This window comes from Nesoenas mayeri, assembly GCF_963082525.1.
Source record: "Nesoenas mayeri genome assembly, chromosome: 13".
NCBI classification, from domain to species: Eukaryota; Metazoa; Chordata; class Aves; order Columbiformes; family Columbidae; genus Nesoenas; species Nesoenas mayeri.
In genome coordinates, this window is record NC_137550.1 from 9,038,244 (window position 1) to 9,060,770 (window position 22,527).

General features: G+C 45.2%; 1 protein-coding gene across 1 annotated transcript in view; it reads right to left on the minus strand.

Moving 5' to 3' along the window:
• SH3BGRL (SH3 domain binding glutamate rich protein like) overlaps positions 1–21,306 on the minus strand; it is a 32,210-nt gene extending 10,904 nt beyond the window's left edge. Inside the window, exon 1 of the mRNA XM_080352526.1 lies at positions 20,723–21,306. Coding sequence (XP_080208652.1) covers positions 20,723–21,070 — 348 coding nt within the window. The 5' untranslated portion in view covers positions 21,071–21,306. The remainder of the gene's footprint in view (positions 1–20,722) is intronic.
• Positions 21,307–22,527: the final 1,221 nt, after the last annotated feature.

The window sequence follows — 22,527 nt, forward strand, 5'->3', positions numbered from 1 at the left end:
CAGCCTGAGGAAACAGTTCATGTCACAGGCTGTATAGAAAAACATTGATCAGCAGACTTGGATCTATTGCTAAGAGATTTCTTTGCTTGCTTTTAATAACAGGGGTCACAGCAGGAAGGAGCAGTCAGGGGAATTTTTTCTCCCTGATGTCGTACAGCTCAGAGGTTAAAAAAAAAGGCAGAAAAAAAAAGGCAGAAAAAAAAAAAAGGGAAAAAATAAAGGAGCAAGCACTTCCTTCATGAGCTGTTCTCTAGGACTGAAATAAGGGAAAGGTCTTTGTAACTGTAAACTCCTCCGCCAGTGATCAGTATCTAAGGCAACATACTGACATGGGAATAAATGGAATTCTTTTTCTACAAACTAGTTAATTTTAATTAACTATTTGCCACCATTTGTAAATTACAGATCCAGCTAGTTTTCATTAGTCTCGAGTCCTTACCTTGTCTAAAATCAGCTGCTTAGTGAAAACGCACTTTGAGCTGTCCCAGAATTTTTAGGAAAAAAAAAGAAAACTAAGCCTTTTTCCCAATATCCTATTAAACTACACACCCTGCCATGTAAAACAAGAGTTCTGAGTTCGACAGCAATTAGCATTTTGATTTCCTGAGAAGTCTCTTTATTTTTTAAATCATTTTATTATTAGATTACAACCCCTTCCCAGGCAGACTCCCCATTCCCCCATCTTTGCATGCAGCACCCAGTCGGACAGCGCTGGACTATCTCAGCCATTAAGATGCTTCTTCAACATGAAAACAATGCCTCTGGCTACACTATATTGCCATTATTTCACATGATAAACTTAAATAGAGCTTTCCTCTCAGACATCTGTATGCAAAACATCTCTCTGTGCGCTGCCACATTGCCTGTTTTGCTGTATTTTTGCTCTCGTAGCTTCCCAGAATACAGACGGTCTTTTTGGTTGTTTTTTTGGCTACAGGTAGCACAAGCAGATCCCAAGTTCATGACCGCAGCTCTGAAGGGCTATCACAGAGGGTAACGCTCTCTGCTTGTTTATGAAGAGCTAGCAAAGCTGGAAATTTATTTATTCTGCCAGAAAAGGCGCCATGTGGAAGGCAAACGCGGCAGTTTGTGGTCAAAGGAGGTAATTCTCTAAAGAACAGTGAAGAGAAACAAGGAGCTGGTGGTGACACATGAGTAGCATTAGTTTGGAACCCTAGTTTTCTGGCCAATGAAAGAAAACAAAACTGAGTTGGATGATTAAGAGACAACATCTTCCTGCCAGCTCCTCAGACAAGTCCTCGGACCATGGTAACAAGTCCTTACACAAGAGCATTAAATGATCCAGAGAAACGTGGCACCAACGGCCAGGCAGAGCAGACACGGAGCTGCCAGACCTCATTATTTTATGGGATTTTATTTAGAAAACTTCTATTAATCTCAGGCACTGGAATACCACGGGAAGTGCCTAAAATAGAGCAAGAGACGTCGGCTGCTGCCTCAGGGTATTTTGTCTCGCTCGAAAAGGCGCCCACTCTGCGCGGGCCAGGAGCCTGGAAGATGGTTCCTGCTGCCCATGTTTGGGAAGGAGCGAGGAGCTTTTCTTCAGGATGCGCCTGTCAACACGCAGCACTCGCTTCCCAAAAAGAAAACCTCTCCGAGCTGCCTAACCGGGCATGGCCACCGGCCAGCGCCGTTCCAGATCCCGCACCTCGTCCTGTGCAAACACCCCTCCCGTCTGAAGCTGTTTTGGCCTGTTAGCTGCAGCTAAGCGCAGTTTGCAAACACAAAAATCTTTGTTTATACCGAGCACTCCTGACACGTTTTGCAGGGCAGAGAGCACAGCAGAGAGCCAGGAACGTGCAGACAGTGAGCGCGGGAGCCGGGGAGGTGACAGCAACGCCGCTGAGACAGGTCCTGAGGGTCCCGAGGCTGGTGAGGCAGAAGGACTCGGGGAAGGACACAGAAGAACGACAGAAAAATCCTGGACATGGATGCACAGACAACTGCAAGGGAGGGAAGAGGAGCAGATGGGAATGAGCAAAATGGATGGAAACGGGAAAATCCCTGGAGCCAGAGGGATGGCAGGGGCAGGGGTGGGTGGGAGCAGCGGTCAGCAGCGCTGGGCAAGGGCCATGTCACACTGGAGCTGCCCGCTGCCCACCTTTAACCAAATGAACCTATTTCCACTCAGTTTTGGCTTTTGCTCTCTGTTCCAAAGACAGAAATAGCTTTACAGCAAGTGCTTGGAGGTTGAGCAACATCTCACCACCTACCTATAATCTTCTGCATACAAAATCTGCACAAGCAACATTAGAAGCTGGTGCTTCCAGCAGTTTTATAAGACATCCTTGTACATCGAGATTCTTTTCCTTTCCAGTTACAAGCCAACCATGAAACATTAAGCTTCCAACAGAGCATGTGCATACAGTAACATTATGGAAATCACTAGTTTAGGATTATTGTCCCTCACTTGAATACACGTCAGAAGTTAAATTTACTTTTCTAAGATCTAAGATCGGGATCGGTGGATGACGTCAGTAACGCAAGAGAAACGACATCAAAGCTGCCAAGAACCGAGATGGGTGACATTCTCCAGCAAATTACAGACCATCAAAAATGGAGCTGAAAACTTCCCAGAAAACACTGCAACATTTCAGGCTCAATAATTTTTTTCTCCTCAAAATCTTTACTCATTAAAAAAAAAAAGTCAACTAAAGGATAACGAAGAGAAAGGAGATGGGGTGATGCTGCAGGACCCCGGGTCCTGCGAGCCGGCGATGTGCCCACTGTCCAACAGGCTCCCACTGCAAGGAAACAGCTGCTTTAAATGCTTTATTGACATCAACTTCAAAGCTTATGTGGTATATACACACAAAACAGTCTAGTTTGCACTGCTGGCCAAGAGGGGTTTGGGGGTTTTGTTTAACTCTCATTATTTTTTCAGTTTATAAATAAAGTCCTTGTTGGACAATAGACATGTTTTGGAAATCTATTTATGGAGCACTGGAAGCAGAAGTCAGTTTACAGTTTGAGCGCTGCTGTTCTGATCACACAACAAAGTTCCCCGGGCTGATAAGGCAGCAGCAGCACTGCTGTTGGGCACCCGGCACGGAGCGTTCGCCAGCATTGCTGTGGGTCCCACGGGAAAAAACACTGATTTTGTTGAGGTTTTTCCCCCAGAGATGAAATTAAATGTCTCGTTCATTGCTGTGAGGATTTAAAAGAACTTTAAAATTATTTCCTATAAGGTTCTCAGCCATGGTTATATCATCACTTATAGCATCGTGCAGAACACGTGGCCTGAGCTGCCTCCCACAGCCGAGAGCACATATCCAGAGCTTCCACGCTTCTCCATGTAGTTTAAAGTCAAAACCAGCTTTAAAAATCTTTTTTTTTACCATTTCCAGTTCCAGCCTTCTGGGTTCTACATAAGGAAGAGCAACTACATCTTTAAAGCGGTTGTATTTTAAGCCACTGATGATTTTAAACAAGGTGTTTTGTCATTAGGGGGATAATTCTTTCAATGATAGAGGATACCTGCTTTGTGCAGAAAGGTGAACAAGTTCAAATCCCTAGGTGATGATGCCATTTGTAGCCACATTCGTTCTTCAAATGGTTCCGTACCCATTGAAGATTGATAAGCTCAAATTTAAACAGCAAATGGGAAAAGCGCAGTATAAGAAACCTTCAGCAAACTCGGGTGGCAGCCAGCAGCGCCGAGGCGAAAATCCCCAAAAAGCTGTTTATTTGGAGGAGGAATGCCAGGCTGCTGCTGAACAAAGTCACTGGTTGCAGGGCTGAGCTGTACACCGTGCTATTCACAGCCATTTTTGCGGAAAAAATTTTTTAAAAAGTGTGTTTTTGTTGGTTTATTTGGGTTTGGGTGGATTTTTTTTGTTTGGTTGTTGCTTTTTTATTTGTTTTGTTTCATTTTGTTTTAACATTTCTCATCTAATTTCCAAAGTGATAATGCCATCCTCATGCGAATTCCTAACACTTGCAAATTAGTTGCAAAACGCTTATAATTTTGCCTCCCAGTACAACAAAATTTGTAGGAGTTCAACATTCCGACAGCTCAGCTACATATTTAAATGTCACGGATTCCTGACAGCCTCCCTAAGCTGCTTCTCTCTGGCTTGCTCCTGGCCCCCACCAGTTTTCTCTGGTCTTACTGTAATAGTCAAGGAGCCAGTTTTGTGTGTAAAATGTTTTTGTTGGTTTTATTCATACGAATAAGCCAGAATTTCCTCCCGTCCCCCCCCATATTAGCTTAAAATTCAGAGGCGCCAGTTCTGGTGGTGCTGGTGGTCAAAGGGTGGGAAACCTGGAGGCACCTCCATCAGTGACCTGCGGGATCAGAGCTTTGCAGGTGCCTCCCAGCCGTTCGTGTCTCACTCTTCCTTCTTCTGCCTGGTGGAACATCTACCTATTTTTAGGTCTGGGCAATTATCATTACAGAACTCAAACCACTTCTTTGTTCTGGCTATTTTAAGCCGAGCGTTGCACGTTGTAATGTCATCGTTCTCTCTCCCATTTTGGTTTCTGATGAGTAAGTAATGAGATCGAGGACAAATACAGCAAAACCACCATGAACTTACGTGACCTAAAATCAAACACAGAGGGTTGGGAAAGCTCACGCTGAACTTGTGCTGCTTTTTTTTTTGCATAATTAGACAGTGTCCAGATGGGCGCCATATGTACTTACTCTCTCCCTCTGGGGCCCTTTGGGAAAGCCCATCAATATGTAACCTGCACGCAGCAGCCCTGTCTTGATGTGGTTTGCCCCCAAAAGCTTAGACATTGTTTATTTGGATGTGGTTCTCACCACAGGGCACTCACCGACTCGGGCTGCATCAGCACCACATGCCATGAGACTCATTTCTAACGTGTGGTTCTGAAAGACACTTTTTAAAAGCAGAGAGAAGTGCTGGGGTGGAAGCACACAAACCCACCACAGTAGGGTTGGGGGAAAAAACCCAGGCTACTGAAAGGTTTTTACAGCTGAACCTGGAGGCTGCATCACGTCTGGCAGCTCGTGGTCTGCCAGCAACAGGGCGTTATCCAGCCATAAGGTACCACACCAAAGAGCGGGTTTTGCAGCACAGCCAAGAATATCGCTAGAACAAAGGACAAAGTCTGCACTTCCCAAAACAAAACCACAGCTTGCTCCAGAAACCATAGAAAATTACATAAATGGAAAAGCTGATTCACGAAAACAAAAATAAAAGCTTCTTTTATGGATTATAATGCCATTATAAGTGCACTCATCCCATAACCCAAGGCCTAAACATTTCTTAAATCCCACACCAAGCAAACCCGAGTCAAAAGACCTCAGTGCATTCAACAGATCTTTTCCTACCAGAAGAACCAAACACAAAAGTTAATGTCACCTCCATGTAGTAAAGTCCTGGGGATCAGGACTCTCAGTGGAGCCCAAGGCACTTACAGACCCAACTCACACTTATTTTTATTTACTCCTCGACACGGGCTGCAAAGAGAAGAAAATCCCCAGCAGGAGTTTGGCTTTTAGTCCCCTCAGCCTGCTTTGCAAAGCTCAGCCTGTACCACAGGCCTGGTTCCTCTGCTGGGCGCAGCCCAGGACAGCAGGTTCCCAGCTGCCATGTCACTGAATTGCTATGGAAGTTCAAGGAATTAATAAGTAATTAGTACAAGTGCAATCGCCATGGAAAGCAACTGCTCAGAAATGGGCTCTTTGCAGTTGCACCACGTGGTGATTTGGGGTATTTGCCACTTGGTACCTACAGAAGCAGATACCTGCTAGCAAAGCTGGAGCACATTAAGCAACCCCTTGATCCTGTTCCTTGATCCTTGTTCATGTTGCATGGTATCAACAGTCAAAAATATTCAGACTCAAACGGTATCCATTCTTTCATTTACAAGTACACAGGATTAGAGCTTAATGTTGCAGCGGGATTTTTGAATGCCGTTGGGTTTGTGTCAGACATCCAACACAGCCCATTCTACCAAAGCTCTATTACAGTCAAATTCTAATAAGAAAGATACTAAAAGGCCATAAATAGGTCAGAACTGACTTGATGCATCACATCAAATGTCTGTTTAGCTACTTTCCTCCAGCAGTGGCCAAAAGCAGATTCCTTTACCCATTAGTCAAGTGTGAGGACAAGCAACATTTCCTTATTTATATCTTCCCAGCTTCTGGCAAACAGCAGCAGCAGCACTGCCTAATGAAGGCTTGATTACTTTTTAATGTGTTTTAAACCTACTCTCTATCAGGGTACCCTAAGGATCAGCATATTATCACAGCTTAAGTCAAATTCTGCTCTTAGCAGATAATATCCAGGCACTGGAGGAGGTGGGGGGATGAATCCATTCATCCTTTTATTCCTGCTTGTCAAGGACCACTGCGGTGCTACCCAGTTTCTAGCACAGAACATCTTATCACTGGCAACACCTGAAGACAATGATTAAAAGAACTATTTAATAAACTTCAGATTTTGTTCCAGTACATGCAAATGGTCCTCTGTGAGCAGAAAATCCCCTTCTTTTCCTACTGACGCCACCAAATTCCGAAGCAAATCTTTCTCTCTTTTGGCTGCAAGGAAAAGGAGGGTGACATTGTGCATTCCCCTTTAACTCTCCTCCCCACTGGCTGCTCCCCAATAGTTTTTTTCAGCCGCTCATTAACATTTCCTGGCCTGCCAAGGCTCACGTACCGCGCCGGCAGCGTCCTGCTTGGTTTGCCACAGAGCCCGGCTCAGCCACAAGCCTCTTGGCCGGATGCACTAAACTCACAAGCGTTCTGGATGACTGTGCAGAGCAGATGCAACACGCCTTTAGTCAGGATATCAGCATCCTCACCAAAAAAACAAATTAAACAACCCTCTGCTGTCTACTTTAGATGGTTTTATTAATTCTGTAAAGTGCTTAAGAAGAGTCACTGTTGCCAAATCAAAGTTATGCGGAAGTCAAGATGCCAAGGCTCTTCTCCAGCCACTGCCTGTTAAAAAACTAGAAGTATAGAAGGAATATGGAACATTATTTCATGGTTTTATCACAAATATGGATTAATTCATCATGCTAAATGAAACATGCATGTGTCTCACATGTTTCACTTTCCTTAAGAAAAGGTTTTCCCTAATTACTTGTGTCTCCTCAGCTGTAAACACATTCACAGAATCATAGAAACATTTCGATGGGATGAGACCCTCCCAGAGGAAGGAGCTACATGGTTAAAATGGAGAACTTCAATACAAAAGAGTTTTGGATATACAAAATGGACAGTTACCATATATTATTTGGATTTTTCAACTGTGATGCTTGTGGCTTGCCAACACCCCTAAGCATGTCACCGTGCTAGCTGATGTTCCATGCCTGTGGGGACCATCAGTCAAACCCCAAACACAGACCCTCTATGTACATCAAGAGATTAGATTTTTGTTTGTCTGGGGCCACCAACATCAGAAGGACATGGACCTGTTGGAGAGAGTCCAGAGGAGGGTGACAGAAATGATCCGAGGAATGGAGCACCTCTGCTGTGAAGACATGCTGAAAGAGTTGGGGTTGTTCAATCTGGAGAAGAGAAGGCTCAAGGGAGACCTTATAGCAGCCTTGCAGCACCTAAAGGGGACCTATGAGAAAGCTGGAGAGACACTTTTTGCAAGGGCATGTAATGACAAGACTAGGGGTGATGGCTTTAAACTGACAGAGAGTAGATTTAGATGATACATAAAGAAGAAATTCTTCGCTGTGAGGGTGGTGAGAGCCTGGACCAGGTTCCCAGAGAGGTGGTGGATGAACCATCCCTGGAGACATCCCAGGCCAGGCTGGACGGGGCTCTGAGCAACCTGAGCTGGTGAAGATGTCCCTGCTCATGGCAGGGGTGGCACTAGATGACCTTTGAAGGTCCATTCCAACCCAAACTATTCCATGATTCCATGTGCACTCACACTATCCAGAAACCATCGCAGCACCCAGAATTGTCATAATCAAAAGGAAAAGAGCACTATAACAATATAAAATAAATTGACCCTTGGCAATTTTCTAAGTCAATTTTGTGGCATTTGACTTTTATGAGCCTGAAAACCGCTCATCTGGTCCAAAACCAACAGAGAGAAAGCTTCCTACTGCAGGAATACAGGCTCCATTATCTCGGTTATCCGTTCACAAAGCATAAGCAGCAGCGGAACATGAACTCCTCATTTATTACGCACAGTGGTTTTCTGCAGCAGCCTTGGAGCTTGGCAGCCTGTATGTCCCTGGACTCCAACGTGCGTCTAGTCACAGCATCCAAACTCTGCACAGGGTCAAATAAAAACAAACAAATCTGCTCCTCCCAAAAGCCAGTATAAAACTAAGATAATTCCTGAACATCGCAAACATAAGAGCAGCAGGAAAAGCAGATGAAGGAATCAATCACACATCACATTATCCTGAAGCGACCACCAGGCTTCCAATCCTACCCGGGAGAAGGAAGCGCAATCCCCAGCGCCTGCTTAACAAAAACTGCCCCAGGGTCTGGAATGAACTCATAGTGTATCAGCCAGAGCATCTCCAGCAATTCCACTTATCTGAGCAAGGTTTGCGGTCAGCAGGAAAGCAGAAATCCGTCAACAAACCTGTTGTCACAGCTTCTGAATTCTCCCTCATTTATCGTTACTGACGCTTGCAGGGTTAGTTGTCTGGCACAGCTCAGGCAGAACGGGAGCAAACTGCAAGCTTCAAGAAACCTTGTGTAACGCTCCTACTTGTACACTGACAAAGTCTTACAGGTTAGTACCGGTACTAAGTGCTGCACCTAATCCCCCCCACAGGGAGGAGATGCTGTCCCACCACCACCAGACCTGGGAGCAGTTCTTAAGTCTAAGCCACCTCCATCAGACTTCTTGAAAAATCCTCAATGCACCCTTCACCTCTCAGAGCTTCTTTTCCTAAACTGTTAGTTGGCAGGAGTAATTATTTTTTTCAAATCACAGCTTATCTACTTGGTTATTTGGGTTAGGGATCATTTCTGGCTGTTTGTACAAATGGTATTAAATATACCCCAGCCCAGCCACATAGACAGGCTTTACACACTGACTACAACGCAATTTAACACACACCATTTATCAACCTCACTATCGCATGACCCATGGAAAACTCTCCAGAACACAACAAATTGCTAAATATCAAAAGTTCTCAATGTGGCTGAGAAAAAAATGGGGAAAAAGGCACTGAGGATGCCACTGGAAACCTGACTGCTTGCTCTCAAAACTTTCAGAAGGGCTTTGGTCCTGAAAGTCTGGCCCTCACCACTGTTGTCAGGTTCTGAGTCCATTTTTTTTCAGCCAGTCTCCCTCTGAAAGCCAGAATTATTCCTCCTCTATCTTCATTTTCGTAAGAAGGCCCCAGGACAGGTCTTAGAAGCCCACGCAGTGTTGGCAGCAACTACATCCGATGAAAACTGGTGGCTGTCACTTTATGTCAATTAAAACAGGACAGGTCCCACCTCGTTCCACCCGCAGCTCCCGTCTCCACGCTCTGCGCAGCACTTGGCTCCTATTTCCCGGCAAAGCAGCCTGAGAAAACAGCCCTGGACCAACACGCACCATAGCACAGGGCTGCAGTTTGGGGGGTTTATTGAAACAGCTGCTCATGTAGTTATTTTTCAGAATCCGAGGGTTTATGCCGGCGATGAGGAGCCCGGCATGGCAAAGAAAGCAGAGAGGAAAACCAATTTTTGTTTTGTTTGTCTGACAAGAGACAAACCCAGGTTAGGAAAGGAGTTAAAAGCACAGACAAGTATTGCACAAGGCTCCCGTGGTTTCCTATAAAAAGAAGGTTCATTTCCTGTATGGTTTAGCACACAGAGAGACTAAATTAACTGACAAGACTAAAAGTTTGCAGTATTAATTGCTGTTACACTGCCAGGCATTTATTATCTTTAAATAAAAAACTACTTTAAGAAGAAATATAATATGACCTCAGGAATCCTACACTAAATCCAGGTTCTTCTGATCTTACTTCCTATGTTCAAAGAACTCATATACAACTCATATACCACAGACATTATTTAGCAAAAGAGTCTTTTTGACAACTGCTATTCTAAAACTAAATCAAATAAGTTTTTCCACGAGAAGAAAGCTTTTTTTTCCCCTGAACTAAAATATCTAAATATCATAATAGAAAGGAAAAGGGGATTAAGAGAAAAACTGTAGATTAAATACAAGTTTTCCTCCTCTTTCCAAAAAGAGTCAGGCAGAACAGCAGGTCAGCACAGCCACACCAAAGCATCCTGGAGATGAATGATTTAGCAGAGAACAATCTGTATTGGCACCAGCTTTGTGACCGCTTAATTTGCTCGAGTACATTTCAAGCACAGATCACGCCGGGGGCCCCAGATACCCTCTTTATTTTAGTGCAGACTTGGATAAAATATTGTAACTTCAGAGGCTGTGTCTTAAAGGGGGGTAGGGAGGGAGATAAATAGAAAGTTCACAGAACTGGCCACTTGGCAGTTTATCATTCTTGCGGTAGCTGAAGCAATCCAGGAGTTGGCCAAATTGTGTTGCAACAGCCGGGAGGGCCAACGCCTGGGTGTTCGCTCTCGAGGGGACATCCTGAAGTCACTCTTTACAAGAATTAAATAAGAAATGGAGCACTTTCCAAGACAGTAAGGTCCTTCCCATCAACAAGCTGTTCTCGTCCACTGCACCCCGAAGCGAAGTGCCACCTTCCACCCTGGGCCATGGGCACTGATCCAGATGCTGCCCGCACCTTGGCGGCAGGGATGTACACTGACACAGCCACCAACACAGCCACTACCTGAAGGCCACTTCACAACCCCCCACCGTCTTTTCTAAATTTTTTACATTGCTCCTGTCACCATGGGATCTCATTTTGTTTTGGTTTTTCTTTAAACCACAAGCTTCCTTCTGCCTCCGTGCGAGTCAGTACCCGCATACCACGATCGGAAACTAAGACACATACACACTGCATTTTCTTTTTTAACAGATTAGGTCCCCCAGCTGTTTATTTGCTGCAGGATGGAGTTCTCCAGGTCTGGGCGAGCAGCCAAAATAGTTTCATTCCCCTGATGTTCTTCAGCCTCAGCCCAACACTCGGCGACGGGCAGTGTAAGATGACGGCTATTCCTAACGCCTTGCAAGCTGCTAATTTTGGTCCCAAATCACTATGTGGAAGACACAGCAGTCTGTCCAGCTGCTCCTCAGTCTATCCAGGTGTGCATTCCTGGAAGGAACATTCCCCAACACAGCTTTATGGGCCTGCTTTGATCTTTTCACAGAACACACAACCCAAACCTCAGCAGTGAAGTCAGTGAGTAAAACAGAGGTTTTCACAGCTACCTCCCAGTACATTTTACTGTGATGAAACAGAAATTTAGAGAAAGATTTTTCAAGTACAAAAGTTTCGTGGACTTCGCCACCAGAACCATGAGACTTGCTTATCTGCATTACAGGGTGGAAAGGAATTTCTAGTTCTTAATCAGGATTATCAGGTCACTAACGAGTAAGTCTGCAAACCTGTCCCTTTTTATCTTTTTATATCTCCTCACAGGTATGGTATTTCCTGGCCAGGAGGAAACAAACAAACAAAAAAAATCTACACCTATTATCCATAAATCAGCTTCACTTGAACTTCATTTCTATGCATGTCCACTGAGAAGGTTTTGGGATGTATTTTTAATTCATTCGTGGAGCTATTCTGCTCCTCTCCTGTTCTGACAGTTGCTCTGCAGCTGCTGCTCAGGCCAAGTACATTTGAATGTTGTACATGTGCACAGGAATGATGCTGGATAAGCAGCATTAAGTATTTCCTAAGGAGCAAAACCCTGTCCATGGCAAAACTCCCAGGGACATTCGCACAGCCAACGGTTCATCCCATGAAGTGAATACAGATGTGCTGTTTAAACCCGCCTGGAAACTACTACTCTCATAAAAATGTGGTTTTATGTGAAAACTATTATCTTCCCCAGAGGCTGCCTGTTTTCTGTTTACATTGGGCTTTGCCAATTTATTTTGACCTATGCCTAAGGCAGCAGGGGTTTCTGACACACCTATCTTATTACCTAGGTCTAAACCTGACATATGTCAGTGTGTGCTCTTCATGCTGCAAAACCACGTTGGTTTTGGATTCACCTGCTGTCATTTGGCACGTAAGAAATGCTGAGTTTGTGCCTGGCATGAAGAACAGCCACATTCACTCCTGTAAGCTCTCATTCACATCTCCCTGTCTGCCCAAGAGCCCAGGAAAAGAGTGAAGTTTCAGCTTGGATTAGTGGAAACCTTTCCCCAGTCACAGCCGAGCTGAAGGATTTGTGTCACCTGGGAGAACTTGCTTCACGCTGACCCCAGTTCCCAACACCCCAGTTCCCATCTGGATCCCACTGTGCATTTCATTCTATGTTAAATAAGAGATGTAAAGACAAGTGTGCCCTGTGCAAAGCCTTACTCAATGGCCAAACCTTGAGATTTCAGTGTTTATCTCGCAACTACTGCAGAACAAACAGCTTCACACAACATTTCTTACAGCCTCGTCCTCAGCTCCTGAACTGACCGGCAGTTGTTCAGATGAAAACCAAGAGGAGAATTATTATTAACTTCTGCCTTTTCCCCCTCGTCTGGTTTCTAAGATACAGGGGACAAATATACTTAAAAGTTCCTTTCATTTCTATGGTCTCTCACAGCATCTCAGAGTTTGCAAAGCAGTGAGAGGTGCAATTTCAGTCGCACTGGTATATCTGAATATAAACCAGATACAGAATCTGTTTACATTTCAGGGAAAATTTTTAGTTGCACCTAAATGTCCAGAGCCTTCTAATACTTTTACAACTGCAAGCATTTGTAGTAACCACCAAATTAAAACCAAACCAACACATCCCAAACACACACATATATATTCTTTATTCTTTTCCATCAAACGTTTTTCCTGGACAACACATTCGTAAACGGAACTGGGAGCAGAGCCAACTTCATCCAAGAACAGAAGAGCAGCTTTACTGGGTTGGATCCAACCCTTGCCTACCCCGAGATCTTATACTTTCCCAGAGTCCAATAATCCGCAGTTTTGAGTCAGAGGTGTAGTAATTATGTTTAATAGCCTTTAATAGACTTTCCCCCTTTAATTGGTCTCACTGCTTCCTGAACTCACGCACATTTTGCTATACACAACTTTCTCTGGCAAATGAGTTTCTCCATTAAACTATATGTTGTTAAACAAAGCATTTCATTTATTCCAAACCTGCCACAGGCTAATCTCACATGCTCTGCCCTGATTGCTGCATTAGGAAAAGTTACGATTAATCACTTCCTACCTGTTCTCCCATACCTGACATGATTTGACCACTTTTTGTACTTTTGCAGCTTTTTATTTCTCAGCTGCAGAATTCAACCTTATTTGGTCATCCCCTCTACAGTGAACACCTCACGCTACTTCATATCTTTTCTCACTTTTTAATACCATTTAAAGAGAACAATTCCAGTTGATTAAAGACACAGACTCAGCACAGATTTATACAGTGGCATTGTTTTTTTTTCCCCCCTTTGCCCTCTCCCAACCTAAAAATTCCTGACATTTTGTTTGCTTTTTCTGACCACTAACAGGATATTTTTGGTAGAATTACCTAGTACGGCTCCAAGACCTCTCTGCTAACCAGTATTGGCCATTTTAAATCAGGATGATGGTTGTTTCTTCCCACTTTTCCACCTGATCACCCTCACTTCACCAACAGCCCATCACCTTGTACCTTTCCCAGATCACTCAGGGTACAGCACCGATCTCTGTGGGATCTCCTCGTAACTTCTGCGTATTGCAAAAGCTGCCTGTATATTGCAAAGTCTTGATTGTTATCTGGTTTATGTAACTGGTATGAAATCAATTATAAAAGCCAAAAAGAGGGGGAAAAAAATTCCTTTCCTCTTAACCCCCAGCTGCTTAGTTTCTTTACGAAAAAATAAGATTTTTAACATGGTCAAAGGTTGGACAAAACTTTCTGGAAGTCTAGGGATTCAGGATTAGGGGATCACCCTTATTTGTAGGCTCAGTGGCTGTTCCAGGTAGCTGAGCCGTGAGGCACGGGTTTCTTCTTCAACAGTGTATTGATGGATTCTCCCCTGCACTCTGTCTCTGGCCATGTGGCTGCTGGGAAAGAGTCTAACAGAATAACATCAACTTGTGCAGCACAAGAAGACAGCCTGTAGCTTCCAGATTTTCCTGAGATCCTTTTTTTAAGCCATTGCTGCCTTTGGCTCCTTTCTTCACTCCGACACCACAGCAATTCAAACAATAAGTCCCTCGACAGGTAATAGTTAAAATTTCACGCTTGAGTGCCTTCAGAATTTAAAGCAAGGCAGCATTCATGTACAGAAAAAGAGCCCCAAATAAAACTAAACTTCAGATAGTTGATTAAAGAAACCATATCTCCACATCCACTTCTCACAAGGGAAACTAAGCCCAAGGGGCAGAAGTTGTTAAGTCAGGATACAAAGAAAACTTCAGCTTGATACAGCCAGCATTCGCTTTGGTCACTCTGCAGTCTGGGGTTAACCCTTCACATTTGCTTCTGGTGGCTTAAACACTTTACTACCTTCTGAATTTCAGAAAACAGGCCTTTACAGTCAGGAGGAGGTGCCGCCCTGGAAAGGACGTGCTCCTGGATGGAGGTTTTTTTCAATGACTAATCATAGAAGATAAGCATTACAATTAAAGCTCTTTCAGGGTTGATTAAATATCTGACCAACAAAAGTACTTTAAATTTAATCATAAACTGAAGGTCTCCCCTGAATATGGCTAGGGTTAATCAAATGTCGTTAACACTGTGTTTTCATGTTTGAGTAGGAACATTCATGAATAGCATAATATTGATAGAAGTTGTGGGTTGGGGTCCCAGATGCCTGGTTAGTGCCAGGAACGGTTCTCAGCAGCTCAGGGGTCGGGGAGCACAAAGCACAGCTACGGGAGGCAGAGTTTCTCCAGCTATGACCATGACACATCCTTGGCTCTTCTTTTTTTAATATAGGGGAATATTTTAGTTCTGTTTTAAACTTGAGCAGATGAAATCTATCAATGTTTGTTTACTTCCATTCATCTCCTCCCTCCTCAGTTCCTCCTCCTCTGGGAGGAATAAGAATAACCTTGCAGAGACTCTTGTTTTTGGCATCCTCTGCTTGTTACACACATGCCAATTCCCTGACTTCCACAGGAATTCTCTGTGTGTAACTTTAATGCCTCAGGACAAGAAAAGTGACTTGCTCAACTCTGCAAATATTTATTAAAAAAGCAGGAGTGCTTAGCACTGACATGACACGGTGTGGATCGTATCTCGCTAAGGGCTGCAGTTTAGGGTCCCAGCAAAGCCTGTGCAAGCTGAGGACATTCAGCTTTTCCCAAGAAAGACATTATCCTGGTGCACCATCTCAAAATAAACACTGTCACACCTGCAGATACAATCCACAGACACTCACAGCAAAAAGGCTTTCCCACCCTCAACTGGGGACTATAATTTCCCACCTTCTTCATGCTGCCAGAAAAGTGTTATTTAAACACAGCAGAATGTTTTTTTTATTTTGATATATTAAAACTATTGCAACAACTGCAGCTGATATAAACTCTGGCTCTATTAAAAACTTGAATATAATATTTTAAGGAAAACATTTTAGTTATCTAGAGTTTGGAACAATGACTTTAAAAAAACAAGCCAGGAGGCAGATGGAACGTATCCTAGTTAAATGCCTCGCTGGATTTGCGCTGCATATTTTGTCTTCCACCCTGAGAGCTCTAATTCAGAACAATTCATACCATTTTATTGAGAGAGATTAAGTTGGGTTAACACTGGGTATCCAAAAAAGTACTTCATGCATATTATGTTTATACAAGAGACGGGTTTAAAAATCAATACCAAGCCTACCAACAAGTCAGTTCTCACCCACAGAATATAAACTGCATGAGCTACGTACCACAAGAATACATATACACTCATAAGATTGGTTTTAAAACTACAGATGCAGCTTATTTTCCCCATAATCCATGGTTTTGCCTCAACTTGCACCATATTACAAAACTATTTATAAAAGATTCATATCATTATTTTCTTCTGACATTAAGTGCACTGATAGGCGGAGCCATCCAGACTGATGGAAGTTTAGCAGCAGCTCCAGAACGTCCGAAATGACAAACGTGACCATGCACATTCAGGCTCCAACAACACATTCACAACCTTGAATGTGACTGCGGAACAAACACACTTATAACACACACTGATAAAAACGCTGGATGCAAAGAGCCCTCCCAGTAGCTGCATTGCTGGAGGTCGCTTTGGAAAGACGAAGCGGCTTCACCAGCCCTTGCAAAGCCCCAAGTTGTTGAGAGGGACAAGAGCTGATGGGTACACACAACTCTGCTCCTTTCCAGTTGCTCTTCTCCAAAGCTGTTGTCCCTCAGCTGCAACCCGTAATGCTCCAGAAGGTCCTTGCCACTGGCTACATATCCCCAGCAGCACCAGAAAGTGCTCCTTTGCCTTGCTGGGTTATGTGGGGGAAAAGAAAAGAGTCAGTGCAATTGCAAGCGTTTGTTCTTCAGACCACGGGCCACTCTCTTCATTTCCTGGTGGGTGGGGAGGAGAAGACCTAGATCCTTTCCCAAGCAAGAAAACAATACAAGAAAAACATGAAACCCCCCACATCCCTAACTTTGCAAACAGAAAACATAAACTAAAATTTCCTTTCTTCTCTAAAACCATCCCTGATGTGTAACACAGGACTCTGACACCAATTCCGGAGATCATCTTATTTTTGCCGTGTCTGCTGTCGCCGCAGGAGGCGAGGAAGGAAAACCACCCACGCAGCCATCAAAACAAGCGAGGGGGGAGAGCTCAGAGAGATGGGAGCACGGGCTGTAAACCACAAACACGAAGTGCCTGGCTCCAAGGAGACACCAGGGATTCGATGCAGCCGTTTCCGTGGCCCACAGGGCTGGTGGCACTTGGGAGGGCTCAGCCCAGCGTCCCCAGCGCTGGCACTTCCACAGCCATGGCCTCCGCGTTTCATCCACACTCCTGGAGCTTGCAGGGAGACGGCGGATGAACAAACATAATTCTCTCGGACAAAGTCCGTAGTCAAAGACCGGTGCGGTTGTTGGCAACAAATGGACACTCATAAGACCGAAAAGAATTTAAACAGCTGGCTCCTTTCAACACGAGATCAATAAAACCAGTAATCCAACTGCACAGCCGTGCTTCTGGTGCTGCAGGAAAGACGGGGTAATCTCTTACCCAAAAAACCCCACAGAATACCTAAATGCTAATGGAGACAGTCATAGACTGGACTTGTGCAATTTAGCTTCTTCCCTCCCTGTATCCTTTTTCTTCCAGGAGCAAGAGTCTAATTACTCTTCGGCCTCTCCTCCTCTCATCTCTTGAGGATTTGAATACAAGTCTACAGTCAAATCACTCTCACAGTCTGCACAGTCCCGGCTTGAATCAACGCCTGGGTGCTCCTGAATTTGCCTCCATCATTTTACGTTTGTAGCTTCCAACGCTGTCTCACAGTAAGTGACACTGTTCACTTCAGCTGTACCTCAGACAGAAAGACTCCTGGACAGAAGCCACACGTGCATGTCCCCACGTTTGGTGCCTACAGCTCATCTTCATAATTACAACCCCCCGTGCATCCTTGCCCAGCACACAACAGCAGGACAACATTCACACTGAGAAAGATGACAGAGAAACGGCGTCTTTCCCTACAACACTTCCAAATACAGCAGAAAACTGGTGCTGTAACCACTACATTATTATTTCTGGGGTGAAATTCAAATAAGAGGCCAGACCAAGACTGCAATCATCATATTTTGGCCAAGTCTTTAAGTATACGCTTCCAGTATATTCAGTTATCTCTGCTTATGGGAACCACGGCACTGAACCACCCTAAGCCCATCACCTTTACCAGAGTGCAAACACAGGACTTTGCAACCCATGACACATACCAAAGATATCGCTGAGCACTAACTCACGCTGAAGAACCCATCGAGGGCAGCTCGGCAGCCACGCTTCCCGCTGTAACGCACATGCCCAGACTCTGGATGACACATGCTCACGGGAATTAAGTGAACTTCACCCAAAATCCCTTGAAACATACTTGTCAAACGCTTCTGCTTAGACATGAGCTTCGTATGATATTTTTTCCTCACAGACACATACCACTGAATAGGAACTTCATGGAGAACAGTGTCTTGGGGAAACATTTTATGCGCTGTGATGTGGAAAATTATACGGCACAACAAAGTATGACTTTGCCAGTAAAAGACCACAAAATTTGGGCAGCCTCCAAGACTTACAGCCCCAGGCTGGGAGGTGTGAAGAAATCTCACCCTTTCCCCTTCAGTGGGAGACGACGCTTTCCTGATCTCACAAAAGCTTCGCCAGCTTACAGAAACGGGGGAGACGTCTTGTAGGAAAGAGGAGATTTTATACTTATTTCTGGTTTGCTTCTACTCAAGCAAATTAGCCTTTTTAAAAAAACAAAACAAAACACAGTGCTGGGTGTCACCGACTGCACAAAGCAGGAGTGAGAGCCCTTCCAGGGCTGATGTTAGCCAGTTCGGTCGCTTTGCTGGGAATAGCTTTGACTCAGTTCCACCTCTCTGTAGCAACCTTCTCTGATGTGGATTTTCCAGTCCCCGAGTGGGTTATTTCACATTCAGCACCCAGAAAGGCTCCTCTGGTCCTCCGAGCAAAGCCTGTCTCACAAAAGGGCTTAAGACCCACAAAAATTACTCGTTCCCAGCAAGCACATTTCCCTCCAGACAGGTGCCCCTTTGGCTTTAGTCTGAAACATCGATTAAAATTCTTATACCAGAAAGAAAACAGCCACCCGGTGAGGTACTTGGCTGATCCCTGCCAACAGAAACACCCTTGGTGTACTCAGTAAACCGAGAACGTGTAAGTCCTGCTCATTACCACAAGATTACTTGAGCTGCACTAGCTTTAGACACAGGCACGAGTATATGTATATGTGCGTGTGTATATAGCTATATATCTATATATGTCATAAAACTGGCAATTATGTGCATGTTATGCTCAAATTCCACAAAACCAGACTACGCCAACGCTATGTTCAAATTCCACAGTCGAGGATGCACAAAGGAGCCTAAAAGGCAGCAGTAAGTCAGAATCGAGCCTTGTAAAGTGTATAATCCACACACAGACGCGACAGCATCGCAGAAACCACTAAGTAATAACTGAAAACCTAATTTAAAAACAGGAAAACATAGTCAGGATCGAGATCAGTGGTCACATCCCTGGAGCTTAGTATCACCACACAGGCAGAAATCAATAACTGCCTTCAAGAGGTCATTGATAAAAATCTATAGCAACTGAATCAGTCAACTTGAAACCTATTAACAGCTGTATTGGAAAGAAATCATTTTTTTTTCAGTTTGCTAATGACTGCTTCTTTCCTTCTAGATGATAATTTTGTATAAACCTGGCAGAAACCCCGTTGGACCCCCCTTATGAATGAAATACTCAGGATTTCAAGACACTCTCTAGATCAGCACCAGATAATCACCTGCCTTTCACAATCAGCACCAGCACATCCATGTCAGCATCGACATCAAGATTAACAAAAATGACACGGGAAGAGAGCGACGGCAGGGACACGCGAAGTCCACACTCCTGCACTGTCCGCACTTCACCGCAACAGGGCTCAGCCTCCGTCATTAGAGCTAAACGAGGGGTTCCAGCATCACAGCCATCAATGGCAGAGCTTACCAACGTGGTATTTTATTGAAGATCGCAGATCAGTGACTGCACTGAACTGGAGAAGGAGAATCCAGTGTTTTGTTTGGGTTTGGTTGTGGGTATTTTTTCCCTCTTGTATATCACTGTCCTGTGAAAATCTGGGAACCTGCACGTGAAGCACATAGCCCAACAGTTGCATGAAAGGTCATCACGTAGCCACGGCTCAGTCTCTTTATCTACTTGCGGTAAAAGTCACTGACCATTAACTGCAATAGCTGGCATTTTCCAAGACTGGCATTTCGTAGTTCTCCAGCACATTCATACCAAGTGCAACAAAGTTCCCTGGGTTTCAGACTCAAGAGCATCTTTCATGCACACCAAACCGAAATCAAACCATCTTGGAGACACTAACCTCTCTGAGCTACATCTGAACCTCGGCACAAAAATGTTTGTTTGCTTGCTTATTTTCCTTTTGAAAAACACTGACTTCTGACCGAGCGCTGCCTACATGGCACTCGGACCGTAAGAAGCAAAACCCGGGTGTTCCCACCAGGCAAGAAACTGCGGCTCCTCGGACAGCGGCCACACATGCCGCCCACTATTAATCGCTCCATGTAAGAGGAATAAATTCATCAAAACCTACGACTGATATGATGGATGACACGATTTAGAAATAAATTGCAAGAAAAATGAAAAAAAAAAATTGGCTTTGGCTTTGTCTTCCCATGGCAGGACGAGGGGTGCCAAAGCGTGTCACCCCTCAGAGCCGGCACCGCCAGCCCGGGTGCGGGGGGACACACAACTCACAGAACAAGCTGCGAAACCGCCAAGGAAACGACATTTTATTCTCCAGGGCCAGCGGCAGCACAGCACACACACACACACCTCCCTACAAGCTGCCCCAGCAGCTGCCCCAGCGGCTGCCCCAGCCTCCCCTCCCGCTGCCCGCCCGCCGCCCCCGGGCCAGGGGAGCCGGGGGAGCCCGCACCCCGCCCGGCCCCCTCGCCCCCAACCTCCCGCCCGGTGCAACTTTCCCGGGGCGCCCCTTACCGCCGTGGAGCCGGAGGAGGAGGCGATGTAGACCTTGATGACCATGCTGGGAGCCGAGGCGGCGGCGGGATGCGGAGCCGGGCGGTGGGTGTGTGCGGGCGGCGCGGCGCGGCGCGGGCTGGGGCTGAGGCGGCGGGAGGGCGGGCGGGAGGCGGCGGGCGGCCCGGCCTCGCCCCGCCTCGCCGCGCTCACTGGGCTGCCGGCCCAGCAATCAGCGCCGCCCGGCCCGGAAGAGGGAAAAATGGTTAAAAAAAAAAAAAAAGAAAGAAAAAGGGAGAAGAAAGAAAGGGGCGAGGCGAGTTCTCGACGAACCACGCGAGACGTGCGGTGGGGGGGTGGCCGCGTCATGGCGGCGCGAAGCCCCGCGCTCCCGTCGCCTCAGGGAGGGCGTGAGGAGCGGCGGGCGGGGGCCCCGGAGGCTGCCATGGCAGCGGCCGCCTCCCCTCAGGCTGGGCCCGAGCGAGCCGTCCCCGGGCAGCCCTGAAACCCGCCACCGCCTGCACTCGTTCCCCGGCTCGGTGTGAGGGCACCCGGGGCCCCTCGGCAGCCCGGGGAGGCTGGAGCCTTGGCCTGTCACCTGGAGGGGTGGCAGAAGAAGTTTGGGGTGAGCCGATGTTACTGTCCAATGATATATAGAATTAAGGATTTCCTTTTAAAATTCCAGCTTGAAAGCTACCAGCCAAGTGACACATCGGCCCATGCCAAAAGACACACTGCTTGGGCATCCAGTCGAGTTCTTCGCCTTCCCAAAATTATTGTAAAGGATCATCCACAGAAATAAAGCATAAAAAAGCCAAGTATCACTACAGCTACCGTGGGTTTGCCCGCTCACCCTCTGCTTCCCTTCCCTCGCCTGCTCTCATCTGTACCATGGCCGGGGACTTCATGTATTTCATCATTTGTATTAATTAGAACAACTGGATGAGACCTCAAAGAGTTCTTAATTGTTATAGTTGTGGTGACACATTATTTCTGGAAATTTATATTCAGCACCTGCCTTCCACATGCCTCTGTTACTCCAAATACTAGCTTATATACATTTTAGTATACATTCTGATAGGAACTTCACGGAAAAAGGAAAATACTTATGGTGATAAACGTAGCAAGCTGAAATTTTACCATGTACAAGCTAAGATGACAGAAAGATGTTTGTTCTGTTCTTGGCAAAAAGGAGAAGGGTATTTCTGAAATTATTTTCCCAAAGTAAGCCTTCCTGTTTCAAATTACGATTTTCTAACCACACACATGGACCAGATGACCTTTGAAGGTCCCTTCCAACCCAAACTATTCTATCATTCTATGATTTTTTTTAAAAGCCTGTTGAATTAAAAGGTCTACTGAATTGAGTCACTTATATTCATTTTATTAATTTGCCAATAGTAAGAGGAAGGAAAACTATCTGGAGGATGACATGCCTGATTTTTATATTACTTATGATACTTACCTGAATCTTTGAGACTGTCGTGAGATTTATGTAGGTTTTGAAAAGGCAATAAACCAAAATCTATTTAGGATGATGGTACACAAAATTCCCTGGTTCCGGGAATTTCAAAATTTAATAAAATAAACGGCGTACTTTTTAATCTCTTTAAAACAAACTGAGTTAAGTCCAGGAGATTAAAATTCTTCAAGGAATGTTTCTTGAGATCTGTTTGTACAGCCCCTTTCACAGCTGCTTGAGAAACGCACTGATAATTCCCATTTCCCCCAACGCCCCACGCTCCGTGCCGGTCTGTAATCAGATTTACGGCAAGGAATACGAGAGGTAGATACCACAGCTTATCGGAACGAATGAAAAAATGCAG